The 18020-nt window shown below is 41.6% G+C and overlaps 2 protein-coding genes across 5 annotated transcripts in view; both read left to right on the top strand.

Annotated features, from left to right (window-relative positions):
- bgnb (biglycan b) overlaps nt 1-18020 on the top strand; it is a 235745-nt gene that overhangs the window by 9314 nt on the left and 208411 nt on the right. The window contains exons 3-8 of one of the 2 annotated variants that reach the window (XM_055013117.1): nt 2212-2324; nt 2946-3159; nt 3311-3421; nt 4095-4188; nt 4754-4892; nt 4998-5205. In XM_055013117.1, coding sequence (XP_054869092.1) covers nt 2212-2324; nt 2946-3159; nt 3311-3421; nt 4095-4188; nt 4754-4892; nt 4998-5195 — 869 coding nt within the window. In that variant the 3' untranslated portion in view covers nt 5196-5205. Of the gene's footprint in view, nt 1-2211; nt 2325-2945; nt 3160-3310; nt 3422-4094; nt 4189-4753; nt 4893-4997; nt 6462-18020 lie in introns of those variants that run through there. The other variant, XM_023278198.3, reaches the window with a different exon arrangement.
- On the top strand, nt 7289-16487 carry b4galt3 (UDP-Gal:betaGlcNAc beta 1,4- galactosyltransferase, polypeptide 3). 3 transcript variants are annotated; one of them, XM_035951886.2, is made up of 9 exons: nt 7289-7581; nt 8145-8238; nt 8323-8888; nt 9045-9280; nt 10550-10740; nt 11510-11632; nt 11855-11944; nt 12620-12724; nt 13273-16487. In XM_035951886.2, the coding sequence occupies exons 3-9, from the start codon at nt 8606-8608 to the stop codon at nt 13625-13627; spliced, it is 1383 nt and encodes a 460-aa protein (XP_035807779.2). In that variant the 5' UTR covers nt 7289-7581; nt 8145-8238; nt 8323-8605; the 3' UTR covers nt 13628-16487. The 3 variants fall into 3 exon arrangements, with proteins under 3 accessions (XP_035807779.2, XP_054869091.1, XP_023133994.2); XM_055013116.1 differs by lacking the exon at nt 11855-11944 and having other exon boundaries at nt 7290-7581; nt 8323-8556; nt 8592-8888; XM_023278226.3 differs by lacking the exon at nt 11855-11944 and having other exon boundaries at nt 7294-7581.

The raw sequence follows: 18020 nt of genomic DNA, 5'->3' as shown, positions 1-18020 counted from the left end.
ATGTCATTAAACTCTTTCAGTCTGCCTGAGACTTAATTCCTCCACCAAGATGAAAGCTGAATGCTGTTTATCTATTTGCCGAGCTGAATTTCTTGAAACTTGGTGCAGAGGTGGAGCATGAGCACAGGAAGTACCCTTTAAATTTTGGTGTGGATCCAGACCTTTTTGTAAAAATAAGGCTTGGCAGAGGATATACTCTCCGGGTGCCGTTCTAGATTTAGTCACGCTTTTGTAAAAGCATCCGCTACAATTTCCTGACTGTAGAAATAATAAGTGCACGAGCCCCTTCTTTGTCTATTCTTACAGGACTGGAAGGAGTCTGAATTCAGTCTTATTTCGGGATGTAAAGATTCTTCATATTATACTGGCTATATAATCTAATAAGACGTCTGTGTTTAGACATGATGGTTTTGTCGAATCATCATTTTACAAGCTCTATATATTTACTGTCCCTGGTCTTTCTGCACTGGGTAAATGTGGAAGCGTATAATTTCCGAGATGTCAAGTGCTTATTTAGAACAGATGTATTTTGGTGGTGGCGTCTGTCTCCTCTCAGTGTGCATCCCGGAGTGATGTTGAGTATTTGTGCTGAGGGGCACTGGGGTTTTAGAGGGTGCTAGTTTTGTCAGATTGTGGTAAAAGCTTTGAGATGTGTGGTAGATATGGGTGAGGAGCTGTGGTTTAGAGGCTTAAAGGACTCACTTCATCAGGGTCTTGGTGAAAGTTTTTTTTTTCCAGGTTATCATGTCTGCTAGATTTGATGCAGGCATGCAGATTTTAAGGTTTCCTGGCAGGAGACATGCTGCAAGCTGCAGGTGTCGACTGGAAGATAAATATTTCCCACCACGTGAATCATCTCGGTTACATCCTGCACCCTCAGAGGCTCACAGCAGCAGCTGTAATAACGCTATTACTTTTCAAAAAATAAATGATATCAACTAAGTCTGGTTTATGATTTAAACATTATGCCTCGGATGGAAACTTGATCTTCCCCTGCCACTTTAACGCTCCCTATAGGAAACATTTCACTTAATTCCTTGCATCAGAAGTCTCTGCGCTGTGTGGACGTGGTTTGAACAGAATGTCAGAGGGAGCTGCTGAGGTTTTTTTATGCTGTGTGGTGTCATGGAGGGTGTGGCACGGCACAACCAAAGCCATATATCTAAACTTAACTCTGGATGGACAGCTGTGGGTAAAGTCCTGTGGGTCAGATGTGGTTGGTGGCAGACTGGATCCCAGTGGGACAGCTGGCAGCCTCTCAGCAGCGAGCCTGGTTGCATCATGGTCATGGTCCAGATGAGGTTGGCCCTGGTCGGGATTCGCTTGCCGTGGCTCGTCTGCATCACTGACCACATCTGATACTCTCGTCCACGTGGCTCTGTGATGCGGTCTTGTTAATGATCACTGGTTGCAGTGTTTGGCTGAGTCATTTTTCCCCCCGACATGCCCGAATGAAATAGCACAGGTGTATTCCCTAACGCCACTCCAGTATCCACGTGTTGCAGTCATTTCACAGCCGGTGCAAATTTATTGCTTGATAAACAGTTTACACACAGAATCCTAACTGTAACGGCTTTTGGTTGTGTCACAAAGAAGCCAAAATGAAGACACTTGCTGCTATTTCAACACTTCTTCACCACTCACACATTAACACACACAGCTTGTATTTCTCCGTACGTGTCAGGGTTGTGCCCGTCTCATTTTTATTTGATGTGTGACTTTGCTGATGGTATTTAAGTCACATCCTTTGTGACTTCTGTCAAATGGAAACCAGATGGAAAACATCTGGTGTCGCCATCTGGTGTGAAGGGAATTTGTTTCTGTGTGTGAGATTGTGTGCGCGTGTGTGTGTGTGTGTGTGTGTGTGTGTCCATGTCAGCGACAAACCAGTAATGCTAGCTATGCGCTGCGCTGATGTCTAAGTGTGACCTCCATGGTTGTGTCTATGTTCACCTTTCATTAAAATAATAGACGAGCAGCACCAAAGTGCTCATTTGAGATTGTGTGGGAGTGTGATGGGTTTAATTCTAAGGACTGATGGAGGTTTTAAACACACAGTGACTATTTTCCACAGCCTATGTCTGACTATGACATCCTAAGAACTTGCCAACTGAAAACAAACTGGTTTTTAGGGTGTTGGTTTACAGTCACCCACGGATGCATTTAATGGAGGGTGATTCCCTTCTCTGTTTTTATTGTTCTTGTCTTCAGGTTTGACTGAAGTGCCAAAGAACGTTCCTCCAGACACCAAGTTCCTGGACCTGCAGAACAACCGTATCACCGAGCTTAAAGAGAATGACTTCAAAGGCCTTTCTAACTTATATGTAAGAGACGCACACTTTCTGCTTGCTTAGAATTGCAATGCCACTTTCAGCTCTGCACTTCTTAAAGACGTGCAAATGACTCATCTCTGCATGTGTTGGTTTCAGTGGTGTGAAATATCATCATGACCCCTGTTTCCTCTGGGATTCAGAGGTTCATTCTTTTTCTCCCTTCGCCACCCTTTGCTCTGAGAGCTTTAATTGTATTAAAGTTTGAGCCTGAAGCCAAATGGGAGTATTCAAGCTCTCTTAGCAATAACGCTTCGCTCACTCTTGACCCACATTCAGGAGCGCTGACCAAGACCAATATTAAATCTGGCAGCTTAGGGAACTTCTGACATGACACTATACAATAACATCTCTATTAAGGTCTGTTTACCTCAGACTTCATCTGTCTCCATCTTTCAGCCAGTGATGTTTGCAATTTGATGGTGTGCTGTGATGGATCTGTTTTAATTCACTCAACACATTCAGTAGGGCACAGAAACAAGCTCTTGTGCTTTTAACGCAGTATTCTGGCATTCTTTCTTGTATTATTTATGACTGAGTGCTACTGATATTTTCACATAGATCAAATAAGATGGATGTTGAATTTGTGCTTTCCTGTTTCCTATTTCTTTTCAGGGTCTGTCTCTGAGGAATAACCACATTTCCAAAGTCCACCCCAGAACTTTTATCCCTTTGAAGCACATGCAAAAGCTCTACTTCTCCAAGAATCTGCTGACCACTATCCCCAAAAACTTGCCTGCGTCTCTGGTTGAGCTGAGGATCCATGAGAACCGCATCAAGAAGGTGGCAGCTGGAGCCTTTTCAGGGCTGGGCAACATGAACTGCATAGGTCAGAATTGCTGATGACTTCAACAAATGTAGACTGCTTTCTGTGGTGCACACCACTGCATTTGTCACCATATAGCACTGGCATTGGATTTTGATCATTAAAGGAACTGGACTTTTATTTCATGCCATAAATACTCCCATTTATCTTGCAGAAATGGGAGCAAACCCCATCCAGAACAGTGGTTTTGAGCCTGGCGCGTTTAAGGGACTGAAACTGAATTATCTGCGTATATCAGAGGCCAAACTAACTGGGGTGCCAAAAGGTAACAACTCATCTTTGTTGCTAAAATAATGGGAAATTTACAACAGAGGCATACTACTATTTAAAGGAACAGCTCAGTTTATCCAAATATTGGGAAATATGGTAACTCACTTAGATGAGAATGCTCTAAATAAAGCCAGCAGCCCATTAGCTTTGACAAAGTGCACAAACATTCACTTATCAACATGTTGGATCTTGTTTAATATGTATAATGATGCCTTTCTCATTTCCTGGCAGTTGTACATTGATGATATTTAGGGCCCATCTAAAACTACAAATTGCCATTCTTATACTTTTAAATGTATTGAGCAAACTGTATAAAATGTGTTAATTAGTGATCTTTAGATGTGCTAAAAGGCTGATTTTTTTCACATTTGGAGAGCGCTATGTTCACTATTTACTCCTGTTTGCAGTCTTTATGTTGAGGTGCACTAATTAGCTGCCAGTTGTATAGCTCCATATTTAATATATTCATTCACTGACAGACACAAGAATGATATCAATCTTTTTTATTCAACTCTAAGAAAGTGCATTTCACAAAAGGTCACGTCCATTTTGAAGTGCTTCACTTGTCCAATCTAAAGTAGAAATAGAAACAGGAATGGGCAGCTACAGGACAAAATCAAATCACAACCTTTAGATGAAGACTTACAGGTATTGTGTCTGCATTTTAGATCTCCCAGAGAGTCTCAGCGAGCTTCATCTGGACCACAATCAGATCCAGGCGGTGGAACTAGAGGACCTGAGCCGCTACAAAAACCTCCACAGGTGGCTTTCACGCTTAATACTTATTTCTAACCATCTCTGAGTTCTTGCATGCCTGTGAGGAATTACATATAAAGTCGGCAGTGCCCCTTAGGGGTAAAAATATAAACTACATTGACATTCTACTTAATAGTAGCAGGAAAATGGTGATACTTTACTTTTTTGTATGCTCTCTAACCCCAGTCAAAATACCGGTCGTCATTCTCTAATGTGTAATGGGTAAACACTTCTAAACAAGTGTCTTTATAGGGTGTAGGGTCTGTATAGGGTTGAATTTCATTATTTTGTCATTATTATTTTTGAAAATATCATTCTGTGAAAAAGACATTTTCACACTCTGGTTTTCTTCTACCTCCTGCCACGCGTTTCTCTCTAATGGCATAATTTATGGTCACAGGAGTGTGGCAGGTTTTCGTACCTCTAATTCTCACATAGCTTAATATAACTTTCTTGCACTGATAATAATCAGGGAATCTGCATTTACTCTGACTCACACAAATTAAACACTTCAGCTAAATGTACCATGCCCTATTTTCTGCCTATTTACCATTATTCCCACTTATCCCAGGTTGGGCCTCGGCTTTAACCACATCCGTAACATAGAGAATGGCAGTCTGTCCTACCTGCCCAGACTGAGAGAGCTGCATCTGAACAACAACCGCCTCACTCGTGTTCCCGGAGGCCTCCCAGATATGAAATACCTACAGGTGAGTCTGGTGTGCACAAGCAATTCTTGTTTCATCTGGTATTGAGTTTTTTTACATGACTCTCTCCACACCCTCTCCTGATCTTTGTCACTCCTGCTTTTTCAGGTGATTTACCTCCATTCCAACAGTATCAGCCAGGTTGGCATGGATGACTTCTGCCCCCGAGGATTTGGGATGAAGAGGACTTTCTATAATGGCATCAGCCTGTTTGCTAATCCTGTCAACTACTGGGAGGTGCAGCCGGCGACGTTCCGTTGCGTCAGCGACCGGCTCGCTATTCAGTTTGGCAACTACAAAAAGTAAAAAAAAAAAAAAATTAAAAAAAAAAGAAGATGCTGGGAGATGGAAAGAGTGAGGGGAAGGTGGTGGAGGAAAGAGGGAGGAGCAGATAATTTAAACAGTGACACAAACTTGAGAGATGGAGTGAAGGGAGTTCATATCTGAGATGATTAATTTTATTATTAATATCATTTTTTTAAAAAGGAGTAGAAGCGATGGAGAAGATGGGCAATAAACTGATGAAATAGAAAGCAAAAGTGAAAAATACAATCCCATAACTTGAAGGGAGTGGGAAGCAAAATGCTTGCGGCACTGCATCTGAGTTTTTTTGCATTTTTGAATTTGAGGTTTTCAAAGTTTTGCCATTTGGAACAGATGAAAAAGAGGAGAATGTGTGAGAAGAATGTTTTTCCCCCCAAGCCTACATCGATGACAAATGAGTACTGAAAAATTGTGAAACACTTCATTCCATATTTTTTGACAATAGTTCTTATTGTGATAGAGGTTGTTCTTCTTCTGTTAACATTTTTGTTGAGATTATGAGTAAAAAATAGAAAAGCAGTGCATTATAGATTTCTATATATATATACATATATGTGTATAAGGTGCTCTATTTGACTTTCTGTGTGTGTTGATTTGGTTAATACATCACATTATCCCCATTTCCCCAATCTGAAGCAATGTGGGTCTTAACTTTGTGAATAATTATACTATACTGCAGTATGAAACAAGTAGTCACAGATTGAGGGCTATTTTCCACCACCAGACACAAAAAAACGCATCAAAAACAACCTTAATTGATCAAAAGGGCAAAAAAGTGCCTTTAAAATGGCCTGTATCCGAGCTAAATATATTTTCTTATTGATTTTATTCAACTGAACCTCGAGCCTGCCTATGTAAGGAGTCTTTTCTGTGCCTTTAGTAATTATTATGCTATCTGAGCGATACCTTAGTACAGTATTCCTTAAGGGGACATTGAGGTAGTTGGGGTGAGCCCCAGGTAGAGAAAACACACATCCGCTTTGCTTTGAGAAAATGAAGGCAGTGTGTTCACATATTGCTACGAACAATAGTAGTGTTGATGCATTGTTTTGCACAGTTTTTTTTTCTTCTGTTATGCTTTATCTGCTTCAGGGTTACTGGGGGGTTAACCTGTTTACATTGGTAGACCACATGCAACTAGTTTAGCCACAAGTATTACATCCTGTCTGTTCTGTAATCTGACATCCTACTGCTGCATGTGAATAAATACTTTTTTTAGCCTGCTGCATTAAACTAGAGAACAACTGATGCCTGTGGGTGGGATGTTGTGTGACAAATAAAGAAAAAAATATCAAAAATGGAAAACATTTGATTAATTCTAAACTTTGTAAAGATTTTTTTTAAAGCCTAAGCAGAGAAATTTTGAATAAACACACTTGAACATTCAGTACATGCAGTCAAAAAATGTATAACAAAGTGAGTCAGATATGATAGAATATAATATTGGTCTTAAGGTATGAATTTATCACCAGTCTGAATACATTATTAATCACAATATGAGCATTTCAACCGATTAATGGAGGGAAAGTAAAGAGAATATTTCACCAGTCAGGTGGCATCTCAGCTAAACAGATGGATGGCCTCTTCTTATTTGATGGAAAACGTAAAATCTGCTTCTTTTTTTGTTGTTGTTTGAAGTGGTATTGTCTGGTTTTGTGTGTGTTTTTCTGTGCCAGAATTGCTGCAGCCACAACAAAGGTCTTGACTGGTTGCCACATTCCCACAGTAAGATCCTTTAAGCAGTTTGAACCAACAATTCAATGCTGTTTCCCAGAGCTTGTCTTTGGTGTGGTGCCACCTTTGCACAGATAAACACACAACCACTGGACAACCACAGAGGAGAATGGTGTTGCAGAAAATTGTGCTGAAACGTACCTCTATGCACATCTTAAACATTTTCACACCAAATAAAAAAAGAGTCTGGATGTCTCTTGTATCATGGACTTAATTTGCATCCAGATTAATGCAAAAACCTCCATGTTATGAGCTTAAATATTTAGACACGCATCGTTCACTCATCAGTGGCAGAATCATGGTTTCTTCACATTTTCAAATGTGCCGCTCCGTGCGTCACCGCGGTGCGCCTCGGCCGCGTTCCGACGAGGCAGCGCGCACTCGCCAGTGTTGACACCAGGCGGATATGCGGCGATGCTCTTGCGTGTGAAAGCGTCTGCAGCGGTCCCTAAGCAGCTACTGAGAGATATCCCCTCGGACGACAGATTAGGACGAGGAGGAGGAGGAGCGAACGGCATCTGTAAGAAAAAAAAACCCGGTGTCTTTTGGTCCATCGTGTCCGCTCGGCGGTAGCGGCCCGTCGATCCTCAGAGGAAGCCGGGGGCTGGATTTGACATATCGCAGGGATGCATTGGTGAGTCGGCTGCTGCAGCTTGTATGAAGCCTAGAATAACTTAGGAAGCAGAATGTGAAGGCGAGAGGACGGGTCATGTAGCCAGCGGCGCTGTGGGAGGAATGTTGCTCACATATTGTGTGCTTTGGTCATGCAAATATTTCTTGCAAAGGCCTAACGACGGAGGCTGATAGGCTAATCACCTGAATGGAGGGCTATCAGTGGCGCTGTGTCCTCTCTGCCTCCATCTGGTATTTTCCCAGCCATGCATTCTTGTTGCCTCCCTCAGGAGATTCAACATCTTCCCACAGTGATGAAGCCACTTGCACCAGAGGTTCGCTACAGCATGTAATTGTTTGGACAAACAGAGCGCTGTGATGCTGGATTAATTTGATCCGCAGGCATCAGCTTCCATATACGGCCCATAGAAATGTCAGTGCTGAAAATAAGCCATTCTAAATAAAGCAGCAAACATGACATTTGTTTGTAGCTTCTTGTCATTCACAGCTTATTTTAGCTGAGAGTGGCCCGCACACTGGAACACATCCGCTGCTGCATTGTTCACTTTTTCTTTTCTCTTGCAGAAAGCTTGATGATGAAAGGAGGAAGAGAAGGAGAAAAGTGGAGCGAGCCCTTCCTGGTCCAGGAGAGGTTTTAATTAGACCCTCACAAAACCAGGTATGGGCACTGATGTGATGCAGTGGTCATAAAAACAAGCAGTGATTCTATTTAACTAATTGCAGTGTTTGTGTCTCCTCTCAGTGACGTTTGAGGTCAGGAGGTCATGGCAGTGCTGACAGAGATTCATCTTCATCACTCCCCATTACTGCAGATGGATGCCCACCTCCTGCACGCCTGAACCTGCACTCAGTGCTGCCTCCTTCCCCTCCTCTCCTTCTGCTTCTCCTTACTCATTTCTTCCTCCACCTTCTTCTTCCTCATCCAGCAGCCACTTGTCCTCCTCTCCCCTCATTTCACCTCCCATCCCTCCATCCGGTTTCCCCACCTGGACTTTCACCGTCTCTGTCCAGTCATCTGCCTCATTATGGCGTGCTGTGGCCGCTCTCTGGACTCCCCGTGCACTCTAGCGTTGCTGGTCGGCTTCCAGTTTGCCTTTGTGCTCTATTTCTCCCTCGGGGGCTTCAGGGGTCTCGTTTCTGTGCTGGTGCACACCACAGAGCCCGAGTTCGATTACTCTCGGCCTCATGACGTCTACACCAATCTGAGTCATCTGGGAGCCCCGCCTCCCCCGCCTCGCAACTCCGGCACAGGACCCCCTGCCACTGGACCACCGTTGAGAGACTGTCAGATCCCCTCCCCACTGCTGGGTAAGAGAAAGGGGTGTTAAGTATATGCTGTTAAAAATACCACAAGATTATACAGCAAAGGGCACAGTGAAAGTTGCTAGTGTGTGTTCTGCTCAGCTGTCAGTAAGGCAAAAGTCAGACAGTATCTTTAAAGCTTTTCTCCTTTCCGTCTCTCAGTTGGACCCGTGTCCGTCCATCTTTCCTCTCCTCTGTCGATGGAGGAGATCAGACAGAGGAATCCATTAGTGTTGCCAGGGGGACGTTACCGGCCTCCAGACTGTGAACCCCGTCACCACACGGCAATAGTGGTGCCATACCGGAACCGACAGACCCACCTCCGCGCCCTGCTCTACCACCTCCACCCCTTCCTGCAGAGACAGCAGATCCACTACAGCATCTACATAGTGCAGCAGGTCAGGTCATATATGCGTGTTTGAGCTCGTAGGCTGCTTTAAACTGATGTCTTGCACTGTCTGTCCTCCATGAGCAAAAGCATAAAGCATGCAGGGCTGGTGTTGGTATATTTCTAGTGTAATAGTGGTGCAATATTGATGCAATGCTGGAATATTGCTAGGAGGTTGCATTCCCGACGTAATAGTAACATTATGCAATACTGGTGTTAATGCTATAACAGTAATGGTGACATAAAATTTGTGTATTAATGTTGTAATACTGGAGTACAAGGATGAGCATTATCAGTGTACAACCGATGTTTAGCTGTGTGAAAATGGATTCTTTCTGGTCATAATGTTTATAGCACCATTTCAATACCAGTGTGATCACTGTAGTACTGTATTTAAATACGGTTCTGAGGTACTTTTCCTTAAGTTTTGTCAGGAAACTTTGCACTTCTCTATATTTCAGAAGGAATTATTGTGTGTTTCACTACATTAATTGCACTATTAACTATTTATAGTGAAAATTACAGACTTGTGCTCACTAATGTAGTCACTTATTCTGCCTGATTAGATCTCTAGTCAGGTCTAATCAGCCTCAAACTCTCATCTCACCAACCTCTGCATACTAAAAGGAACAATAAGTTGGCTGTCCCATCCAAACAGACATAAAGATTAAATACAATTTTGAAGTAGGCAAGAAAATATCTGTTCTGCTTTATAAAATGTGATGCAGTATTATTAACCAAACCACTATATGTTATGAGAAGTGGAACAGTAACAGCATTGCAATGGTACTAGTACAAAAAAGCATCAATAGTAGTATTTTGTTGATATGTTATAATACTGACAAGGAGGACTTTGCATCATTAGTACTTTTGATACTTTAAATAGATAGATAATAGAGAGATAGATAGAGAGATAGATAGATGCTTTCGTCATCACCTTTTGGAAATTCAAGGTATCCAGTAGCTCACATATGTTACATATATGAAAAATAAAGAAACTAATGTGCAAAACAATGTGCAAATTGTGTTGGTAGAAGAAATAATATGCAAAATCATGCTGGTATTTTACACTAAAAAAGAAAAATCACAAGGCTGTTTGAGTTCTGGTGGTCTCAGAAGGATTATTTCCCAGTTAACCACACTTTGCCTACACTGTTAATATTCCGTGTCATGAATCCTCTTGTGTTCCACAATAATATACCCCAAAAAGCTGGACTTTGCTTTTGTTTTACTTCATTCACTTGTAAACACATTAATCTGCCTCTGTTCCTTCCTGTAGTGGGGGAATGGTACTTTTAACCGAGCCAAGCTGCTGAACGTCGGGGTGCGGGAGGCCCTCAGAGATGAAGACTGGAGCTGCATCTTCCTGCATGACGTTGACCTGCTGCCTGAGAATGACCACAACACCTACACCTGCCACAGACAGTTCCCCACACACCTGTCTGTGGCCATGGACAAGTTCAGATACAGGTAGAGGCTTAGCATCAGTGATCGGACCTGTGTATCAATTAGGGATCGACCGATACGGGTTCATATGGGTTTTTCAGGGCCGATACCGGTGTCGATTATTGGTGATCGAAGAAGGCCGATAACTGTTATTTGGAACTGAATATACATTAAACGTTTAAATAGAATGTGATAGCAGGGGATCTGCCATTCATAACTAGGCTTCTTCATTAATAAGGGTTACTATAACTGAATATGTAAAATAGAAATAGGAGTGATTAAATTAGGACGCTCTCGACCGAGATTGATCAGTTTGTTCCTGCAGGTACATCAGCTGTTCTTCTGTTTTCTTAAGCTTTCACTGTTTTATCACTTTTCTTGTCCTCTGAAGTCCATATCTTAAGTTATTATTATTTATTATTTTCCAGACTCTGTTTTAGAGTAATTTGTGGCGGCCTTCTAACTTAGCCATTAGCGTAGCGTTAGCCACTGTGAGATAAGCAAATTTCCTGGTTTCTGGCAACGGCTTGTGTTTTTTGTTCGGTTTTTACAGTCTCTGCTTGAGAGACATTTCTGACACCACAGAGGGACTACAGACAGAGAGAGGAGGAGGCATCACGCCTGAAGTGTGCATTTAATTTATCAACAAGCAGCAGTAAAAATACAGTTACCGATAATTAGAAAAATGCCAAATGTCGGCCACGATAATTGGCCAAGTCAATAATCCCTACTGTCAATGCATCTTTGCCATGAGATGCTATTTTGAAGATTGTTCATGATGTGACCCTCCCAGGCTGCCGTACCCACAGTATTTCGGTGGGGTTTCTGCAGTGACCCCAGACCAGTATATGAAGATGAATGGCTTCCCTAACCAGTACTGGGGCTGGGGCGGGGAGGACGATGACATCGCTGCCAGGTAAAGAGGGTGAAAGGGGCAGAGGTCCACGCCCTGCATGATGACAGAATGAACTGTAAACTGTGCATGTGGACATGTGAGATGTGCATGGTTACTCAGCATAACAACTACACATACAATCATTTCATCCTTTTGTCTTCTTTCACATTCTTTTGTTCTACCAGTTCTTTTTTTTAATGTCATGTTTACAGTTTCAGTACCACATGTTTTCCCTTTCTTCAGCTTTAATTTTACATCTCCTAACATCATCTTTCATCTTCATGCCTCCTCCCATCGCTGTGGCTTCGCTTTATGTCTCTTGGAGTGGGCTCGGTGGGTACGCTTGCATGGACTAGCTAGCAGATTCAAACTGGGCTGTGTGCTTAAGAGTTTTCAGGCAGTTTTCAGACTCTTCTCCTGTCTATGCTGCGCTCCCCTCTCTCCACTCCCTGGCTCTTCTAGCATTTGTCAAACTGTTATGACAGGCACTGAATGCAACAAAAACATAAAAAAAGAACAAAAGCTTGCACTAATTATCGAAAGAAATACAAGAACATTTCCACCGTACTTTTTGTAGCACTCTGCCTTTTGTGCATGATGTCTGCAGATTCAAATATATCATATACAGGACATTCACAACATTAGTTACACCATGTTTTGATTGACTCAGATAACTGGAGTGGTGCGCAAGCAAGAGATGGAAAAAGAGAACCACAGTGTTTTCCACCGCCTATAGGCCATAAAAGTATGTTTTCACCCACTATCCTGTTCTTACTCTGCTTGTTTCCTTTATTTTTCTATTTTTAAATGTAGTCCCCAGAGGCTAGATGCACTTAGACTGAGTGGTGTTATTGGTGTGAGTAACAGAAAATAGCATGAATAGTTTACCAGGTTTGTGACGTTGAGATTAGTTTTCCAGCTATGTGCTTGAGAATATATGTTTGAGGAGCTGCTGTTTTTGTTTTGTTTTTTTATTATTTTTACTTCTATTTTGTACTTCCTGTGCAGAGTGCGACTGTCTGGCATGAAGATTGTGCGCCCTCCAGTGGCCATCGGTCATTACAAGATGATCAAGCATAAAGGAGACAGAGGCAACGAGCAAAATCCACGAAGGTACACATGGAGACACCCACAGACACACAAACATTTTAAGGCCATTTTTAGCCTTTGGTCTGATTTTCTGGTGGATCTGTCCTTCTGTTGCCAAATTTTGTACCATTCTCCTGACTTCTCCTGACAGAATTATATCCTGTTGGTAAGTATTGTTTCTTTGTCGACGCACTGATTCACTCTGTGTTGCAGTTTCTGCTGCTTTAGGCTCATATCCTTCAGATTTATTATACCCCAACCTAATTAAGACTAACATAGCTCTAATCACTTCATGCACTTTTATAGAGAGGTCTTTTCATGTGGTACCTTCAAAGGAATTATTTGGCATATGAAATAGATGCTCATTGACTTTCTTGCACACAACTACATGAGACAATTGATGTGACTCTTCTTCTACCTTGATGCTAAGACAAAGATATGTCTCTTGGATGTAGCTTCATACCTAATGAGCAGATATAACTGTTGATGTAACTCAAATGTCACACCACAGTATTCCAGCAAAGTTTCACCTTGAAACATGCACCAACTGACACTGTGTTTTGCCATTCTAGATTTGACCTTCTCAAAAGGACCAGACTCAACTGGCGCTCTGATGGCCTTAACTCCTTGACGTACAAGCTGCTCTCCAAAGAGCTGGAGCCGCTCTACACCAACCTCACCGTCAACATCGGAGAAGACCCTCGTCTGCCCCCGGGTAAAGTTCTCCCTATTCCTGTGAAAGCAACAACCCCAGTCCACCAACGTAGCACCAGCAAGACCGGAGGTACGGCCAAACAGGAAAAGAGGCAAGACGGGGCTGTGGCAGCAAATGTGACTGTGGCCAAGCCGGTCCGAGAAATGACAGAAAATTCTCAGTCGAAAAGATCAAATCAAACAACACAAGAGAAGACAGGAGTGATGAAATAAGATGTGTTAAATTAAAAGGGCTGCATCACATCTGTAGCATAAATTGGCTTCCACCTTCGTTTTGATCTACAAGACAAAAACAAGGAGGAAAGCAACCAAGACGTGTTCTGTTGTGGGACAGATTTTGTGCTCAGTGCAGATTTAGGGATAGTTATGCAAAGAATCAAACGAAGAAGCCACTTTTGTCTATGGGGGTGCACTCAGGAACACTACTGGGTCACCGCTTGTGGTGACTGACAGAAGTTTGCGGTCGTACTCATAATAACTAGACCAGAAACAGAAAGGAGAATGTCATATCAATGCAGAGGTCCAAAGAAAAACTCAATGAAAATGAGACGGCGAATCTATAAACCTCTGCACACGGATGTCGCAAGTTTCAAGCAAACCATCTGCTGCAAGCAGAACCTGCAGCTTCATCCAATCTGCTCCTGAAAAACTGCTGCTGTCCGTCCACCCCACTCCACGGTGGGTTTGTGTTTCCGTGCCTTCTCTCTTTTATGCGCATTTTGTAGACTGATATAGTTGCTTTTAGACCTTAAAAAAACAAGCAGCGAGGATAAAGCTGATCCTGGATCAGAACAACTGTATTTGTTCCAGGACTGCCATTTTATATTTGTGTGCATTGATCAATGGTTGACCAACTCCATAGTTATTGGACAATACTAGAGTTTATATTTATATAGAGAGACTTCTTTATTTGTTTACTGTTCTGTTTTACTTGTCCTTCTTACAGTCTGGTGCCTCTCTCTGACATTTAGTTTATAGACAATCAAATTATATGGGAAGATAACTCTGTATCCAACCACATAACAAAATGAGGAAATATTATCATGACTGTCTTTACGCCTGTCAGATAAACATAGACTCGGCATGATAGTTGTTGTCTAGTTTGACTATACTCTTGATACATGGATAGACCTGTGTTTCTGATATTATGTGTGATTTTATTATTTTTCTTTTAGATTAGTCAGGTACGGGTGAGGGGGGGTTAAAAAAAAAGCAAACTTACAGACAATATTGTAGGCAGGTGGCTGTACATTTGCCAGTTTCCGATTGTGTTTTAATATCTAAAGTGGTCATGGTTACATTAAAGCACTGTGCATAGATTTAGATCGGGTTTAAGGCCTGACGACAGTATATTGTGACAGACCTCAGTGCATTTTCAAGCTACAAATGAGCGTTTGCCTCTCCGTGTAACCTCTTCATTGGCTAGAGTGAAGCTTTTAGGGAAGGAGACGAGGCGGCAAGAAGCATGTGATGGATTGAAATGTAATGCTTTATGGGCTGCCAAATCAGGACATGCATGTAGGTCATTTTCAGTTATCATCTACTTGTGTAATCTAACTTCATTTCTCTGACATTCTTTTTTTTTTTCCCAAATATCGGCCTTTATGAATGTATTCTTTTTAGTGTTCATCCTAGTTTTACCTTTTGTTTGGGGAGAGCTTAGCGGAGGGGGGACTTGAATCTGATGACTAGATAGGATTTCTTGCTGCTATTCGGCTAGGGCAACTGTACAACTAAACTAGCTTAAAAGAGACCTACTGTAACACTATAGTTTTATGGTGTGGGATTGTTTTTTTTATCACACTAACAAGTAATGTATTACTTAGGCTAATTTGAATGTATTTATTTTATTTATTTATTTATTGAGTCACACAATAGAGCTAAATGTACAGACTTCTGATCATGTAGTGCAGATGTGTTTTCTTCTACATTGTAGGCCGGATTATTATCCCTTTACACCCATATCTTCACGTTTCTTATGTTAACATCGTGCCTCATGGAAGAAATCCACAGCACCGAAGGATGGACGGTGTTGCTGCCGGGTTGCATGTGAGCACCCTCAAGTGGCACAGTCTGGCATGACGCCAGCCAAGAGGAAACCGAGCACTGAATGAAACTGCAGTGTTGTGACATGAATGTTAATCATTAACGTTTGCCATTCACAGGTTTCAGCCAATCACATCTTTGCATTGCTCTGTGTGGAGGGTTTTTCGTCTACGTAGCATCACATGATCGATCCTGCTGGTTTAAAGAAGGCAAACAACTTGACTGATAGAAACAAGAATTACATGGTAGAGAGTGTTTTCATGGATGGATATTGTTTTATAGAAGGATTATATGTTTACTATGAAGCATTGTTTTAAACAAAGAGTGCTGGACTGAATACATAGACAGACAATAAGGCCTAATTTCTTAGCTTTATACGACATAATTATTTGATTGCTTACAAATAGATATTATCTTCCATTTATCATATTGCCTGGGACAAATCCTATATGACATGAAGCAGTGACTCACTGAAAGCTTTTAAGGACATTATATAATCTCAGCAGATTAATCAGCAAACTGTGTGCTTACCTGGAGATTGTTCTATATTTAATAAATAGGCTAGTTTTTATAAAAACAAGAAGGATGTTTTCACATAAGTGTTGGAAATATTTAATGTGTAGTTGAATGCCAAGTCAGTAAACAGGATTGGGATTTCATGGTAAGGTTTTGGTTATTATTATTGAAAAGTTTATTTCATCATGAGATTATTCTGTCGTAAACAACACACTTTTTAAGAAGTGTAAATTTGACTGATGGGAACCATCCAGATAGATATTAATGACAAGTGAGATATTACATTACATCATTTGTAATGCTGGTGATGCCTGTCATCATTTTAGGTTGCCTTATTTGCTGAGCTTATGTTGAAAATGAAAGATTGTTTGCATTTGTGTGTGCGTGTGTGTGTGTTTGTTTCAACAGAGCAAAGTCAGTAAAAAAGGCAACAGAAATATTGGAACATGATAGATCGTATTGTGACAGAAAGCAAATATGTATACCAATAAAAACACGTAATCAAAACTGATTCCTGTGATTAGCTTACCAAACACATTTGTGCACTTACATAAATGTTGTGCTCCATACACTCATGCTCCATACACACCGTGCTATAAATACACTCCAGCGCTCGCAGTGATGCACTTACCCTCCCACAACACTCGAAGCCTCTTAATGAATGTGGGTTTTAGTGCTTTGATTAATGCTTCTGCAGCTCAAACGTTTGCAGAAATCAGATGCTCGTACTAGCTTATAGATTAATAGTTATATATCACCATCAACACATGCTGCAGAGCAGTTTAGAACTGCGCTAACCTGTTACATCACCCCTTGTATTTGTAGGCCTCAGTGTTCTTCATGGGCATAAAGAGGAGGATTAAAAAGTTGGATATGAGATCATACCTATAAATAGACAGTAACCCCCCAGCTCTGTATGTTCGATCTGTTTCATAATCCAAAATGCTGCATGACTCACCAAGAGAGGGCGAAACACAAACTCATGAAATTGGGGACAGAGAGAGCACCTTAGAGACAATCCCAAGCCTCACAAAAGGTCCTATAGAGTAGAATTAGCAGCTGTGATCTTCCACAAAATACAACCACAAATCGATGTTGTGCTTTTATGCTCATGTTCTTCATGCAAGTTTACTAGGAGTGTTGGAATATTGAGATAAACCAGACTAAACATTCATAATGGTGAAATCCAGCATGTCACGTTGAGCCTAATGTTAGGAGACACCACAGGGTAATACTGTCTTTTCAAGTCGTCACACCTGGATGTCTTCTGGGACGTTCTGAGGTTGTCATGCTGCGTCTAGTTTGCACTTTCCCTCCAGTGGACTGACACAGTGGCCTGCTGAAGTGACCGCGGCAGGCAGACGTGGAAGGCTGAGGCAGCCTTTAGTCACGTCCTGTTATTGTACGGCCTCGGAGACACTGCTGACCCCTCACACCCTCAGCAATACTTTAGCCTTAGCACAGACACACACATGTCACTCACATACATGCACACTGAATGAGGGGATACAAGAGTGCCATAGCATTTAGATAGATAGATAGATAGACAGATAGACAGACAGACAGACAGACAGACAGACAGACAGACAGACAGACAGATAGATAGACAGATCACATATGTTACATTCAAGACAGTGTACAATAGAATGTGCAATTTATGCACAAATCATGGTGGTTGAAGAAAGAGGTGCAAAAATTGTTGATATTTGAAATAAGGTGCAAAAAGACAAGACTTTTTAAAATGTTCTCATCGTTCCAGTGTTGTTTACTAGAGCTGATTTTTTTTGTTGTTGTTGTTGTTATTTTGGCCCACCATCACTGGCAGCAGTATCTGTAGCATATGCAAAAGTTTAACAACAGAGGCTTCACTATGGGGAGAAATGCGTCTCCAGTTGTGCTCCGCAGTCACTCCTTTGGTGTGAATCATTACCCTGATAGTAGGTCACAGCATTTTTATTTATTTATTTTTGGTTATATAACCACTCTTAACGTTCTGCTCTGAAAATCATCACATCATCGGATATGGGAATAGGAGATATGAGAG

The sequence above is a fragment of the Amphiprion ocellaris genome, chromosome 8, assembly GCF_022539595.1.
Source record: "Amphiprion ocellaris isolate individual 3 ecotype Okinawa chromosome 8, ASM2253959v1, whole genome shotgun sequence".
Classification (NCBI taxonomy): domain Eukaryota; kingdom Metazoa; phylum Chordata; class Actinopteri; family Pomacentridae; genus Amphiprion; species Amphiprion ocellaris.
This window is presented reverse-complemented; position numbering and strand designations above follow the sequence as displayed.